Source organism: Apodemus sylvaticus, chromosome 5, assembly GCF_947179515.1.
Source record: "Apodemus sylvaticus chromosome 5, mApoSyl1.1, whole genome shotgun sequence".
NCBI lineage: Eukaryota > Metazoa > Chordata > Mammalia > Rodentia > Muridae > Apodemus > Apodemus sylvaticus.
In genome coordinates this window covers 40,641,441-40,657,020 of record NC_067476.1, presented here as the reverse complement: position 1 = coordinate 40,657,020, position 15,580 = coordinate 40,641,441, and the positions used below count along the sequence as shown (strand labels likewise).

The window sequence follows — 15,580 nt, the reverse complement described above, 5'->3', positions numbered from 1 at the left end:
ATTGTTCCCTTCATAGTAGATCTGGCATCTTATATGTTTTTCATAGATCTTGTGTGGTGAAGGTCACACGGGGGCATGCTATGAATATTGGTGAGTTGCGTTCTTGATTTGATCTCTTCCTTTGTACTGCGCTTGTCTTTCCTGTGATTGGCTGGCCTCATGCACCAGGGCTTCAGTTGTATCTGACCTTCAGGCCCTGCAGTTGCTTTTCTTGCCAAGCGGTTTCCTTCCGGAAATTCTGGCTTCATGTCTAGCTGGGTACGGCACAGTTCCCTGTGCTGTGTGTGCGCCACCCCTTGCAGCCAAACTGCACAAGCAGAGGGGGCGGTTATCTGAGTTTGGCTCAAATAACTGAAGTAGAAAGTGGAATGTCTTCTATATGCTTAATACTTTCATGTCCTAGACCAGTTTTCCAGAAACCATGAAAATTGTCAGCATGAAACATAAAGTCTTAGGAAATCTGTTTGAACTTGATTGCCTTGTTTACATTTTTCCTATCTTGTATCTCGTTTTTGGATCCTTACTATTTCTTTTATTAAATGGAGAAAATATTACCAATTGAATTAGTTTGTTAATGTGGATTCAGAAAGAGCGTGAGTAAATCACTCCTCCAGTGTTACCTTCAGGCCTTGTTCACTAACAAGCCTTTCTGTTAAATGGGATGCCACTTCTACTTTCCTTTCCTTTCTCTGTCCACCACACAGTTCAGTGAGCTTCCCAAGGAGCTCTTGACAAAAGAAAGCAAGAGAAAGGGTAGCTAGAAAACTCCATCCTCAGAGCCATCTATGTGCCTGTCAGGGTAGGGTGGGGTTATGGTTGTGTGGGGCAGGTAGGTGTGTGGGCATAGGACTGTCCGGGTAGCGTATGGTACATGCAGGATGAAGATACATTGTATTTGTATATTAGTGCTTTTTTATTCTCCCCTCACAACTCCAGAATAACAAGAGGGGGTTGACAGATAGTTACCGTATTTCAGCTCCCAGGAAATAGATCCATGAATGATTCCTTTCAGACTTTAAGGCCAGTTGGACCTCCTCTCACCAACATATTTTATTGGGCCTCTGATCCCAAGGTAGACCATGTGACCTCTCTCGGAATGTCATCAGCATCCGTCCTAGAGACATGAGCAGTGGCAGTCTGCCCTTTCTCCATCTAAAGCATGCAACTCAAAGTGGAATTGCTTTGAACCTATCTGCGCTCGGTGACCCAGGTTTCTGTAATTGTCAACATGCGTGGCCTTTCAACTCCAAAGCAAACTTCCTGCCCTATGTCTTTGCTGCTTGCTAGCTGTGTAACCCTGGGTAGACTCACTCTGCTCCTGAGTTTCATGTGTACAAATTAAAATAAAAAAAAACACCTATTCAAAGGTTGCTGTGAGGATTGAATTATAAGACAATCACTCAGCAGTGTGTGCACAAAAATAAGAGCTTATTATTTTTTTCTTAATTTATCCTCATTTCATGCTGTCTGTCCATCTTGCTGTCCGTAACCACTTAACACAGTCATATCATCTCTCTCGTTCTTAAGGAGCGAGCACTCCTGAGTTTAAACATAAGCTAGCCTCCGCTATTCATGAGCGGTAGTTGGCTTTTTCAAATGTATCTTTTTCTGTTAACATTATAAATATATTGTTTTTAATATTCCCATTGCCTGTGTATAATAATAAGTAAGCAATAAACAATGCCTTAGTAATGTCCATAGTGTATTCCAAGTCTAGTATGAGGCACCGCCAGTATTTAAACTTTTGAGATGCTGAGTGTTAAGGTGACGCACCAGCCATGATCGCCATCTGTTGGTAGTGGCTGGTGTAGACTTGCATTTTCCAAGCTTCTGTAACTGGGAAGAGGGGAAGGAAAGTTGGGAAGGGAAGGAGTGTGTGCACACCTTTGCACATACACAACGCTCACGGCCTGTAAGGAGGTACACCGCCAGTTAGGCCAAGGACTTTAGGTGATTTTAATTTTGTCAGCCTAATAATCTGATCTGATTTCAGTAGAATGTTGCTTTTGTGATTAAGATAAACCAGAAGAAAGGGGGGTGGCATCCTTTTGAAAGGAGAAAGCTATGGGGACAGCAGATTTTTTTTTAATTAAAACTAAAGTATGTTTGGTTAGATTCATAAGTGGAAACAGTGGGGAGAGGAGTGAAGCTTCATTGCAAACCAAAGACGCCTTGGTGCACCTGAGCAGGTCTTCAGCCATGTCCAGGAAGCAAGGTCTAAGTGTGAATACTGACTTGGGACCCTCTCCTTTTGAAATTCTAATTATTCTGCTGTCATGTCTCTTAATTACTCTTTATCCTTTTTTGCCAGCACTTCCTCTGAAGTGGATTAGCTCCCCTTAGGAGAGAGTATTATAATCAAGGGGAGCGAGGGCTGTGCTCTGAGCCTAGCTACTTTGAAGTTGGCTAAAACTGGAAGAGTCTACATAGAAACACTGGCTTTGCCACTGCCCTACCTACACCTTATGTTCCTGGGTGTGTCCTGCTTGGTGTTCTCAGAGTGTGCATTTACCCAGGACAGTGCACATCTCTCTTCCTTAATAATTTAAAACAAAACAAAAACCAACTGCAAGTGGGAACAAGAGTAGCTGAAAGTTTTTATTCCTTTATGAATTTGTACCCAAACATCTACTAATCTTGTGGGTTCTGGTGATTGACAGTAGGTTTAGATTAGGTTCTAATTACCTGTAACACCCCTACCCCCACCACCCTCACCACCCCAGTTATTAACTCTTATTGTAAGTAAAGCTGTCAGGGCAATGGTACCCATTTGACATTGTGCTCTGAGTGGACAACATGGAGATGTTTAATGAAAGCAAAGCCCCTTAATGCCCCTCAGTGGCTCCACATAATCACCTTGCAGGAGCCAGCAAGCCAGCAGACTATAACTCCACAGACATTGAAAACCCTAGTAACTTTCTATGAAATCACAGTCTTTCAGTCCTAGACCAGGAGCTGATGAAAGCCACCGTGGAAAGTACGACCCGTAAATTTCAGAAATGCCTCCTCTGTCCTGTGTTCTTTGTCACTCTCGAACCATGTGTTTGTCTCATGCTAAAAGTCAACACCGCTCGGCCTTGGAAAAAAAAACAAGGGTCAGTACCGAGGTGGAGGAGACTGTCTGGCCCTCCCAACTCCTGTCAGAGCTGAGCGTATGAAGGACAAACTGCTTCTCACGATCACTTCACAGACAGGTTGCAGTGAAAACTTAAAGACTGCTTTTTTTTTTTTTTTTTTTTTTTGAACTTTGGAAATTTAGGTAAACTCTTAGGCTTACACCATATTCTTTTTTGTGTGTTTTTTACCATTTACAAAAATAGGAGTAGGGACAGATTTTGAAAATAAGTAAAACACATGGCATATATAACACATACACATAACCTCACCATTCCCGGTGGCACAGCTCTAAGAGGGTAAGTAGGACTTGGGTAACTGTAATCCCCTTTACTGTTTCTTCAGTGAGTCGGTGAGACAATTAGGGCTGGCTTCTGAGGAAAAAGATTTGCACAGGTCCTCCGGGATCAAGGTGGGTCAGCTGAGGTGGTGGGCAGGAGGCGTGGGCGTGTCTAAAGGGGTGCTTGAGGGAGATCTAGGCAGCAGATGGGTCCTCTTAGAAGGACCGGTGATGTGGATGCTGGGGGACTTTTTGGTGCTTTTTAAATAAGTCTAGACAGTATAGGGAATTTTGGAAGCCTCTGAATCAAAACTCAGCAGGGTTACTGCCTGCATTCAGAATGCCTGCACTGACACAGTCCCTGGGAACCTGAGCTTGACAGAAACAGGAAGGTAGAGTGCACCTGAATAAAGACACAAGAAGGAGGTGGAGCATGTGTTTGGGATGGCTTCGAGACTTTAGACTTTAGACAGTGGTGGGCACGAGACAATTCCTAATCAATACTCCATATCCTTGATGTCTATTCTCAAAAGACAAGAAAGAGAAATAGCAATAATTACCACTGTAGCTCTGGATAAATGACCAAATAAAGATGGCCAAGGATCAAATACTAAATTTGAGGAGGGAGTAAAGAAGCAGAATGGACCAGGCACCCCCCCTCCCCCGTGGGTTCCATCTCCCATGGTGAGGAGAAACGCACACAGCATGGGTGTGAGGGTGAGCTTCAATGTCAGCAGAGTCGGAAGAGCACAGGGATGTGGTGTGGCCAGCATGACAAGCTCTTCCCTTCCCTACATCTCTCTGTCTTTGCCATCAGAAAGTCTTCAGAGCAGCAGTGGAGGACACAGTGCCAACCCCCTGACCGCTCCAATGTCCTCCTCTCTGGCTCCTCTCTAAGAGCCGCCAGTTCTTAGAGACCTCAGGCGTAGTGTCCTGACTCCAGTGACTCTGCCCTTCCTCGAAGCTGGAGTCAGCCAGCTCTTCCTGCTTTTGGAAGTGTGTGACAGAATCTGAGACACTTCCGTTGACGATGGCCCACGGGGATAAGGAAGCCTGTGACCTAGGAAAAGGAGCGACGCTGTCTGCATATCTGCCTTTCTTTGTTTTTAGCGTCCGTCCATGCTTCTCTACATCTATGTCTGTAAACCTGGTGATCGTAGTGATGTCGTGATGAGTGCTCAGGGTTTCTTCGGGGAATCGAAGGTGTTTGTGCTGCATCCGCCTCTCGGATGTAATTATCGTTTGAACCTTACATTATCCTTACTTTCATGCCTAGTTAGAACTCACTTGACTACATGATTATACAGAGTGGGAGGAGGGGACTTAAATGGACAAGAGAGGTGGCCTGTGCCATTTGGTTCTTGTAGACAAATGCGTTTCAGCTGCTTTCACATACAAATACAAGGATAGAATATTCGGAGTGGCATAAAATGTACGGTAGAACTCTTTGATTGCCTGACATGCTTAAGACACGTGAGTTTCTCTTCTTCCTCGGTGCCTCATTGTACCTGTGACAGGCGAGACAAGTGCTCAACTACGCAGCTTCCTTCTCAGCAAGAAGACTCATTTTTTTTTCTTTAATCCTCAAGAGGCAGTCATGAGAAAGGCATAAAAGATCATGTCTTAAAACGTGTAAATTAACCATCAGGAAAGCGGAGTTGTAGAACTTAGTATATATACGTGAGGAAATTTAGGCCCCAGATTCAGGAAGTATCTCCTGCACATTTCTCCAAAGTTTACCTTGATTTTAAAATCTTTTTTTTTTTTTTATTTGATATAATTTATTTACATTTCAAATGATTTCCCCTTTTCTAGCCCCCCCCACTCCCCGAAAGTCCCGTAAGCCCCCTTCTCTTCCCCTGTCCTCCCTCCCACCCCTTCCCAGTTCCCCGTTCTGGTTTTGCCAAATACTGTTTCACTGAGTCTTTCCAGAACCAGGGACCACTCCTGCTTTCTTCTTGTATCTCATTTGATGTGTGGATTATGTTTTGGGTATTCCAGTTTTCTAGGTTAATAACCACTTATTAGTGAGTGCATACCATGATTCACCTTTTGAGTCTGGGTTACCTCACTTAGTATGATGTTCTCTAGCTCCATCCATTTGCCTAAGAATTTCATGAATTCATTGTTTCTAATGGCTGAATAGTACTCCATTGTGTAGATATACCACATTTTTTGTATCCACTCTTCTGTTGAGGGATACCTGGGTTCTTTCCAGCATCTGGCAATTATAAATAGGGCTGCTATGAACATAGTAGAGCATGTATCCTTATTACATGGTGGGGAATCCTCTGGGTATATGCCCAGGAGTGGTATAGCAGGATCTTCTGGAAGTGAGGTGCCCAGTTTTCGGAGGAACCGCCAGACTGCTTTCCAGAGTGGTTGTACCAATTTGCAACCCCACCAGCAGTGGAGGAGTGTTCCTCTTTCTCCGCACCCTCTCCAACACCTGCTGTCTCCTGAATTTTTAATCTTAGCCATTCTGACTGGTGTAAGATGAAATCTTAGGGTTGTTTTGATTTGCATTTCCCTAATGACTAATGAAGTGGAGCATTTTTTAAGATGCTTCTCCGCCATCCGAAGTTCTTCAGGTGAGAATTCTTTGTTTAACTCTGTACCCCATTTTTTAATAGGGTTGTTCGGTTTTCTGGAGTCTAACTTCTTGAGTTCTTTATATATATTGGATATTAGCCCTCTATCTGATGTAGGATTGGTGAAGATCTTTTCCCAATTTGTTGGTTGCCGATCTGTCCTCTTGATGGTGTCCTTTGCCTTACAGAAACTCTGTAACCTTATGAGGTCCCATTTGTCAATTCTTGCTCTTAGAGCATATGCTATTGGTGTTCTGTTCAGAAACTTTCTCCCTGTACCGATGTCCTCAAGGGTCTTCCCCAGTTTCTTTTCTATTAGCTTCAGAGTGTCTGGCTTTATGTGGAGGTCCTTGATCCATTTGGATTTGAGCTTAGTACAAGGAGACAAGGATGGATCAATTCGCATTCTTCTGCATGCTGACCTCCAGTTGAACCAGCACCATTTGTTGAAAAGGCTATCTTTTTTCCATTGGATGTTTTCAGCCTCTTTGTCGAGGATCAAGTGGCCATAGGTGTGTGGGTTCATTTATGGATCTTCAATCCTGTTCCATTGATCCTCCTGCCTGTCACTGTACCAATACCATGCAGTTTTTAACACTATTGCTCTGTAGTATTGCTTGAGGTCAGCATGCAGATTTTAAAATCTTAAATACTGTTTTTCAAAGTCTCCCCCAAGTGTTTAGAAATCAAGTTCAGATCATAGTGCTTTTCCTTGGGGTCTGCATGAGAGGGTGTGGAGTTAGTATTCTGTCTATGCTTGTGAATTATATTTAATCTTTAGCAGCAGTGCACTGAATCAGAACATTCCGCAGTTTTCCTCTCCACAGCTTCTATGACACCTTAAGGAATTTAACCCCATTTCTCATGAACGCAGTCATATAACTAGTGATTATTCCCAGTTGGCTGTTCCGTAGTCTCCACAGCCCTCTCATACACACGTATGTGCTTAATTACTCTTGCCAGCAGAACAGTTATTACCAAGTGAAAAGTGATATTTTTTAAATAGTATTGTGACTTTTTAATTTTCCATTTATTTAGAGAATTTCTTTCTTTTTAAGATTTATTATTTCTTTGTGTTATGTATGTAAGTATACCATGGGTGTCTTGAGACCCACCAGAAGAGGACCTCAGATCCCATTACAGATGGTTGTGAGCCACCTTGTGGTTGCTGGGAATTGAACTCAGGACCACTGGAAGAGCAGTCAGTGCTCTTAACCGCTGAGCCACCTCTCCAGCCTAGACATGATATTAGTAATATTTGTAAATAGAGAAGTCTTTGGCAAAAGAAGAAAAACCCCTATCTTTTGCCATTAAATTTGATACACATAATACATACACACCTGCCACCCAGCCTGCGACCACACAGCACTCTTCCCTGAGCTGGAATGAATAGAAAAATACAACAGCTGCCTTGCTGTCTGTGTTTCATAAAAAGCCATGTGGGTCATAGAACTTTAGCAGATCAGTGGCCTTGTATTTGGCTTTGTAGTTGGCCACAGACATAATGTTACCAGAAGGGTGGGAAAAAAAATTTTTTTTGTAGAGAGTGTTTCGTTCATTCCCCCCCCCCCCCCCCCCCGAAGATTGTCAGGAAAGTACCTGTTCTTCAAAGCTAGGCATCAAACTTAATACAGAGCTTCAAAGGGGAAGCCTGGTCATTCCTTTCTTTTCTTTTCTTTTCTTTTCTTTTCTTTTCTTTTCTTTTCTTTTCTTTTCTTTTCTTTCTTTCTTTCTTTCTTTCTTTCTTTCTTTCTTTTTTTTTTAAGTTCAGAATTCGCCTTACATTTCCCCTTAGTAAAGAACATTTTGTACTTTAAAGTTTGCAGATGTTAAAGTTTGCAGGGGGGGGGGGCGGAATGTGTGTTCTTTGGACTTAGACATGAATAACAGCCCCTTGTAACTTCTCTTCCTTCTGTTTCAGATATGGGAAGATCGTCTCCACCAAGGCAATTTTGGATAAAGCAACCAACAAGTGCAAAGGTACGTGTTTGTGGGCCAGCGTGTACTCAGTCTGTGGGCCAGCGTGTACTCAGTCTGTGGGCCAGTGCGTACTCAGTCGTGGCTGTAGAAAGACAGCCTTGGGTTTCACAACCAGCCTTACAGTAGGAGAAAGCACATCTCGTGTGGCACCCAGTTTCTCTCTTGCACAATGTCTGCATATTGCGTACGTTTGTTTTGTGCCTGGTTGAATTTTGGCTATAAACCTAACTGGTCACAGTTTGCCAGGATTCTGGATTTGGCGCCAGTAGAGTTAACACGCAAATGACAAGTTGGCTTTCAGCCCCTGCCTTTAAAAGGGGGAGCAGGGCTGGAGAATAGCTTTTCTTTCCTGAGCCCAGGGAGATTAGAGCTGCTTACTGAAGACCATTGGACTGTACTAAAGAACTGAAAAGATTACATATTGTGTAAATTGGCTCTATTAATTAGAATAGAGTAGTTTTAAGCAGTACTTAATTACATGTTTCAATACTCCCAATTGTTCTCTGCTGAATGCCTGTTGACAATATTGGCAGCGGGGAGGAGAGAACCATTTTCACTGACCAAATTGTACCAGGGAGAGGAGGTCATGTGCCCCTTTGAAATATGCTGCTGCATTAATTTGATGCACTGACCTTCAGTTTTCCATGCAATTAGGATGAGCTCATCCGGCTCCTTGGGCTGGGAGCACCGGCGGCTGGAGCAGGGCAGCGCAGATGCTTGGTGCCTCTGACTCTTAATGATGCAGCGTCGTAACAATAGGCATGTGATTTCTAGGAAAACAGAAGAATGGAGTCAGCTGACTTTGAATCTAACTACTGACCCTGGGAATTGAGGCAAGGTTGACAGAAATAGGCAGAGAAGGCAAATCTGCTCATTAATTAGACCCTAGTTCTTCGAGTAGTGGTGAGGGGGCATTGGCTTAGCATTGAAAAAGGCAGAGAACATAAATGGAGCGTGTGGTGAGGCCTCCGCCTGTAAGCCGGTCCTTCCCTTTAATCTAGACTTGAAGTGGTCCATTGTACTCTCTCCTCTTCAAAGTGCCTGGATTTAAAGGAGCTATTGTGGCAAATATCTAAGCCCATGTTTAATCAACATGGCATATTAAGGCAGTTTTGCCTTAGGACACTGAATAGAGTGTGCTTTATGTAGAACGGTACCCAATAAATATTTAAAGTGAATTAAACCAGAGAGAGTCAAATGCATGCGGAAGTGCATGCACTTAGCTGCCAAGATTAGTCTGTCTTAACATCAATAAATGATTTGAGTAATCAGAGACACACACGCACAAATACAAACAAACAAAAAGTCCTTTGGTTTTATGGAGAAAAATAGGCTTTAGCCAAGCCCAAAGCAGGACGCTGATCTCAAAGTGAACCCCAAACCGGGAGAGAGAACAGTGGATAAGTGGTTTTAGCCCACCATACGTCTCTCCCTTTCTTCCTCACCCCAAAGGCATCTGATGAAGCAGTTCAGGATGCTGAAGAGTCAGGGCTGCCACTGTAAGTGACAAAGAACCCCTCCTCCCAGGTAACTCTCCAGTGTCTCTCTCCTCTCCAAAGGCTGCTGTTGTCCTAGAAGCCAAAATCCTGCCACATGCTCAGTGTGGTGTAGTCAAGGGCCTGAGTAAAAGAAATGGCAGCTGCTCTCACCACCGTGTGCAAAGCAGCGGCATGACTGGGAAGTGTCTGCAGATAAAGCCGAGAGATCAGTGGGGCTCCGAAGTAAAAGAGGGTGATTCAGAGCTGACGTTCAGTCCAGCAAGTGGCCTGGACACCTTTCCGTTAGTGGGTCTTGGGAGACACTGCCCCGTGTGGGGTCAGGCATGATCCCACCCAGAATCCTCAGTGTCACTAGCCACTGGACAGTATACATGAGCTGCAAGGGGTATGGCATATGGATAAGAGGAGAGGTGATCCAAAGTGGGTTTATAAAGTCATGTAGGCCAGGATGGGTTTGTGGGATGGGGGAGTAATGTTGAGACAAATGTGAAGGAACAGTTTGGCTCGTAATAAAGCCAGATAACATGCTACCCATGGTAACTTGCTATGGTTGGTATATGTTTGTATATGTATATGTATACATGTGTAGTTCTTTTCACTTGTGAATGTAAATAACTTAGAATATAAGAGATTATAGAAAACTACTATTAGTGAGTAATACTTATTATATATCATTTTTAGAGATTAAATACATTCAAGAAATTCACACATGATACCAAGACATCCTAGACGATCAGGAGACTTTTTCACAAACTTATTGGGGGGAGGGGCTTCTGTTTTAGATGAAGTTAAGCTCAAGAAAATAAGTCTGCTTAAGGTGTAATAGTTACTGAAGATTCACTTGGTAGTTTATGTTTCAGTTTTGGTCAAAATTTAGCAAACACGTGGGTTTCTTCCCACATAGGCAGGTCAGGACTGAGAAACTCACAGAGCATTTACCAGGAAACTGGGTTAAGGAGAGAGATGATACATACATTAATTCGCACATAAAGAAGAAGTGAATGGTGATCAATTAGATTGATAAACCGAGTGCAGAGACGTTCATTTTGTCACCAATAAGCGTGTGTCTGAAAGAAGTCAAGGCAGAAATGGAAAGTATAGCTCTGCCCATAGCCAGCCATCCCGCAGTAGGGGCAGACTTCAATAAGCAAGATAAACATGACAGTTGGTGGTCTTAAAACCTGATGATTTATCTCTTGGGAGCATCCGTGAGCAAACCTGCTTGTTATTTAGTAAGCCCCGCCTTCAGAGACAGTGGTGTCCCTGTTTATATAATGAAATCTAACTAATCCTATAGGCCCTGTATAAACGTTTATAGGTCTTTACCTGCAAGTAGCACGGGTGAACGGAAAGCGCACGGCTGCGCACTGACCTGCTGTGCTTACCTTCAATAAATAGTTCTGAACTCTTTGAGTAGGCGTCAACAAAGACCAGAAACACACACTAGCGATGGCTAAAGGCGGCAATTGTGTGTTTCTCTTACTAAGTCAGTACAAACAATGGTTCTATTCCATGAGCACACTGCAACTTCAAGTACAATAAATAGCATCATAGTAGAGAAGTTCTGCTTTTTGTAGTGTGTTGGCAGGGACCGCATTGGTGGTAGAAGTGTCCATCAGTAGGAGCTGCATCATTTCAGTTTAGTGGGGTGGCCATGTACAATCCCCAGTTACTGTGCTGTATGAAAAAGACAGATACAGAGCTTGCCTGGTTACCCAGAGTGATGCATATTCACATAAGCCCCAAGTGTGTTCTATCTGCCTTCTCACCTGGCAGTTGCGGGGTCGGGGAGGGGCACTCTGTTTTAACTAGGACCAGCTGCCTCCTCTCCCTTCCCAACCTGGCTGTTTCTGTACTGGATAAATCCAACGAAGTCCCTCTCAACCCAATGCTAAGTAACAGAAGGAGCCACTGCTCTTTGCAGCTTCGGCATCTGTCTCTCCTGAAACAGCCACTTCTGCGGTCGGTCAGTCGTCTTCCCTCACAGCTCACCACGTGAAGCAGCAGCTCTCGAGGCTGGCGCTGCCACAGCATGGCTGTTGAGTGTTCTGTTTGGCCTCACTGCTGAATACTTGTCCCTCTGACACCATCACAATACTCTCAAAACTACTGTTTCTTCGTGAATTCTGAATATCAGGGCGAGGCCTGGCTCCTCCTCTTCCCAACCTGCTAAACAGTGCCATTCTTTTCCAAACTATACTTATTAAAATTAATTTTAGGGCCAAGTGTGGAGTGCTCCAGAGGCTGAGGAACAATGCAGGTCCAAGGTAGCCCAGGCCACATAGCAGGACCTGGCCTCAAACAGGAGTTTCACAAATTTAATTAAATACATTACATATATGTATACAGATATGTAGGTATAATAGTGTTCTGTACCTACACAAAGATAAAACTTCATAAGTGACTTGAGTTTGAAACAAAGCTGATATTTGGGCGAGTCTCCTTCAAGTTGTACTAAATATACTTCCGTGTTCCTCAGTATGTGAACAGTTCCTGTGTGCCATGAGCACGGGTTGTCTGTTTTCAGGCAGTGACTTCTGATATGCATTTGCAAGGTCACGGACTGTTTGCTTCTGACTGTGACTGTCCTCTCACTCTCTGCACTGCTGGGTACCATACATGTGTATACTTTGCAGTCCTGCCCACCGCAGCCCTCCTCTGCCCCCTAATTTCCTGGTTTAATTGATTGTGGCCCGGGAACAGAGATAATAAGCTCATTAATAGTGTTTGTGAAATCCCAGGCAGGTGAGCTCAGCGGAGTGACCTTTCTTGGTGGGTCTTGTACCACTGTATTGCATACTGTCTTTACACTCTGCAGAGATGAATGAAATAGCTGTTTCAGGTATTATAAGGGATTTTCATTATCTCCTTTAATTTGAAAGGAGCTACTATTATATTTTAGGTAAATGAGTACTTTTACCTAGGTATTAAAATTTAGGTTATATTTGAGTATCAAATATTTATACTAACTTTAACTGCTAGAGCTAAGGGATAGTCTATAGAATATATGTTTGTTTCTGTCATTTTCACCTAAGTAAGATAGTTCCATCTTTTTTGTTGTATTCTTTAAAACTTTGTGTGAAGTTGTCTGTCATTACACCCCAAGACCCTTTCTTTCTTTCTTTCTTTCTTTCTTTCTTTCTTTCTTTCTTTCTTTCTTTCTTTCTTTCTTTCTTTTTTTAACCCTGAAAAGCAACTTAAATGTCAGGTTTTTTCCTATTCTCAAACACCTGAGAAGATCTTTAAGAAGACAAAACTCAAAGCTACCCCTCCCCCAAACACAACACAACACACACACACTTTCTTTTAAGAGATGTTTTGAAGGGTCTGCAGGACACCTTTGCTTCTGTTGCCTATATTAGAACCGAAATGAAATCCTTTTTTTTTTTTTAACACCTTATGTAATTAAAAAGTAATGGCCTAAGAAGAGTGTCTTTTGCATTTCAGGTTATGGCTTTGTTGACTTTGACAGTCCTGCAGCCGCCCAGAAAGCTGTCTCTGCCCTGAAGGCGAGTGGAGTCCAGGCTCAGATGGCAAAGGTGAGTGGAGACCCACGCTCCTGAAGGTCCTGCTCATCCCCCTAAGCGTGGACACACACCCGGGCACTCTCAGCAACAGCAGTGACATGAAGGCTTTCTTCCCCATAGGCCAAAAGAGGATTTGACTCATATTCTAAAGAAGAATTGACAAATGGATATATGTTATATCCTACTTAACCCAGTATGTAAATCCTGAACTAGCACCTGATTTTGGTGGGTAATCAAAATTCCAGAAGGCTTTCAGATCTATACTGTTTTCTTAAAATAGAACTTTACAACTCTTTGCCCAAGGATTTAATCCATTGTAGTCAGGCATCAAAGAGAAGGTAATAGAATATGTATGTCTCAAAACCAGAGTGGGAAGCTGTCTGAAGGGAAGAGGGAAACCAGCAAAAAGGAGAGAGAAGGAATGGGGAGGCTAAATAAGTACAAAATATCATAGTATACCTACCTCTATATTATGTCACAGGGAAACCCATTTTTTGTATGATAATCAGGAAATTAATAGGGTAATTGGGAATTGGAGAGAATTGGAAGAGGACCGGCTAGTAAAGTGGCTGAAAACATAAGGATGTGGGCTCAGCTCCCTTGCAGGCGTGTAAAAAGCTGGGAGTACCTCAGTAATCTCTGCACTGGACAGGGACTATGGAGAGGTCATGGGCTTGCTAGCCAGTCAGTCTAGATGAATTGGTGAACTCCAGGTTCGGTGAGAGATCTTGTCAAAAAAATAAGGTGGAGAGCTATGGAAAAAGGCATCTAATGTAAAGCTCTGGCCTCCATACACAGGTTAAAGGGACAAATTGACGAGTACAGATAGAAAAGGTAATTGTGCACAGAAGGTCTTCCCTGAAGGGATGTATAACTGGCTCACACATGGATTGATACAACTCAGAGGTTGGGTACAAATACACGCCAGGGATGTTTTTACCTGTCTTACATGATTATTTATGCAATGTGACTCTATCCTTCCATAGTTTCATAAAGACTTTATTCAAGACTTCTTTTCTGGTGCTCCTAGCTGAGGAATATTGCCTAAGCAATTAAGGACTCTAAAGCAGAGACCATATCTTGCTTCCTAAGCATGCTAGCACAATATACACTGGTTTTAATTACTCTAAAACATAATGCTTTCCCTGAGTTGTGCTCTCTCTTGCTAGTTTCCTAGCAAGGTTAAAAACCTAAAGAAACTCTATCTCAAAAACAAACAAAACAACAAAGAAACCCCTTCTCAAAAATAAGCAAACACAACAGCAACAACAACAAGACCCCAGAATCCAATGTTATCACTTAGAAATGCGAAGGGATTGACTGACTGGTTTGTGTCTCCTTTTGCCTCAGATTCATCATCAGAGTCAGGGTGCTTCTGGTGAGATATGGCTCAGGTGGTAAATGCACTCACAGCCAAGTGGGTTCAATCCCTGGAACCAATATGCTAGATGGGGAGAGTTAACTCATATAACCTCTGCTGTGACATCAATAAGCACACTGTAGCACGTATGTGCAAATCCATCCACATGTATAACATGCTTAAAGCCTTAGATGATTTGGTAAATGTGGAAGAGTTAGTCTGGCATGATCAAAATCCCTGGTCCAGTGTAGTTACCGTTCTAAAGTGTTCGCCTCCAACCTGCATTCGGTGACCTTTTTCTTTTTCTGTGAGGGTCTCACATATCCCAAGCTGCTCTTATACTCCCTGTGTAGGTGAGGATGACCACGAACTTCAGAATCTTTACCTCCTCCTCCTCAGGACTGGGATTAAAGACATAAACCACCATTTGTAGCTTTACAGTAAGCATATTTTTATTAAAGAGAAATCAGAATCAGAAGAGGCAACCCTCGAAGCACCGTGCATCTCTTATATGCCGTGTTCAGTAGCAGGAATTTCATTACGCACTAACCCTGTCTCGGAGTCATAGTCACTAGACCAATACTTACCTCATGTCCTGGTCTCCATAGACCAAATGTAAGCGTGGATGAGACACATAAGCCTACTACCTAAAGTACATTAATGAAGATAATCGAGGGATTTTTTTTCTTTCCCTGCTTCAGTTGTCATGGCAAATATTTTCAAGCCTAAAATTTGGCACTATGATATTTCAAGTCTTTTCAAAAAGAGCAGTAGTTTTCTATTATCAGGCTTTATGAAGTGCAGAGGAAAATAACTGAGTGCTGTCCTTGGCTACTTCTGAATGGTAGCATGTGCTCACTCCCTGAGGAGCATTCCCATGTGCAGGAGAGAAGACTTATGGAAGTTTAAGGACCGTAAGGAAGACATGTATCGCCCGCATGGACCTGAGAGATAAGGTAGCTACTCAGAGTTCTGCCGCTATCAACACAGATAACTGGTTTAGGAGTTCACAAAAGGGATTCCTTTCCTAAAGTAACCTTTTCCATATAATCCTCGCGGCATGGCACTAAGGTGGCCTACAGGTGTTCTTCACCTCCAAAGTAGAAATTAAGAAAAACAGAAACTGAAAGTAGAAAGCATCTATCACAGTTTTCCGATGATCGCCCTGTCCTCTGAGCAGTGTCCAGTTTGATGTTGAAAACCTGGGCGAGAATAAGCAAGTCTGACGA

At 43.0% G+C, this 15,580-nt stretch overlaps 1 protein-coding gene across 5 annotated transcripts in view; it reads left to right on the top strand.

The window, feature by feature from the left end:
* Positions 1 to 15,580, top strand: part of Rbms1 (RNA binding motif single stranded interacting protein 1) — a 218,177-nt gene that overhangs the window by 162,769 nt on the left and 39,828 nt on the right. For all 5 annotated transcript variants that reach the window (XM_052182559.1, XM_052182557.1, XM_052182560.1 and 2 more), the window contains exons 3-4: positions 7,907 to 7,965; positions 12,912 to 13,003. In XM_052182559.1, the coding sequence (XP_052038519.1) occupies positions 7,907 to 7,965; positions 12,912 to 13,003 (151 nt within the window). The remainder of the gene's footprint in view (positions 1 to 7,906; positions 7,966 to 12,911; positions 13,004 to 15,580) is intronic.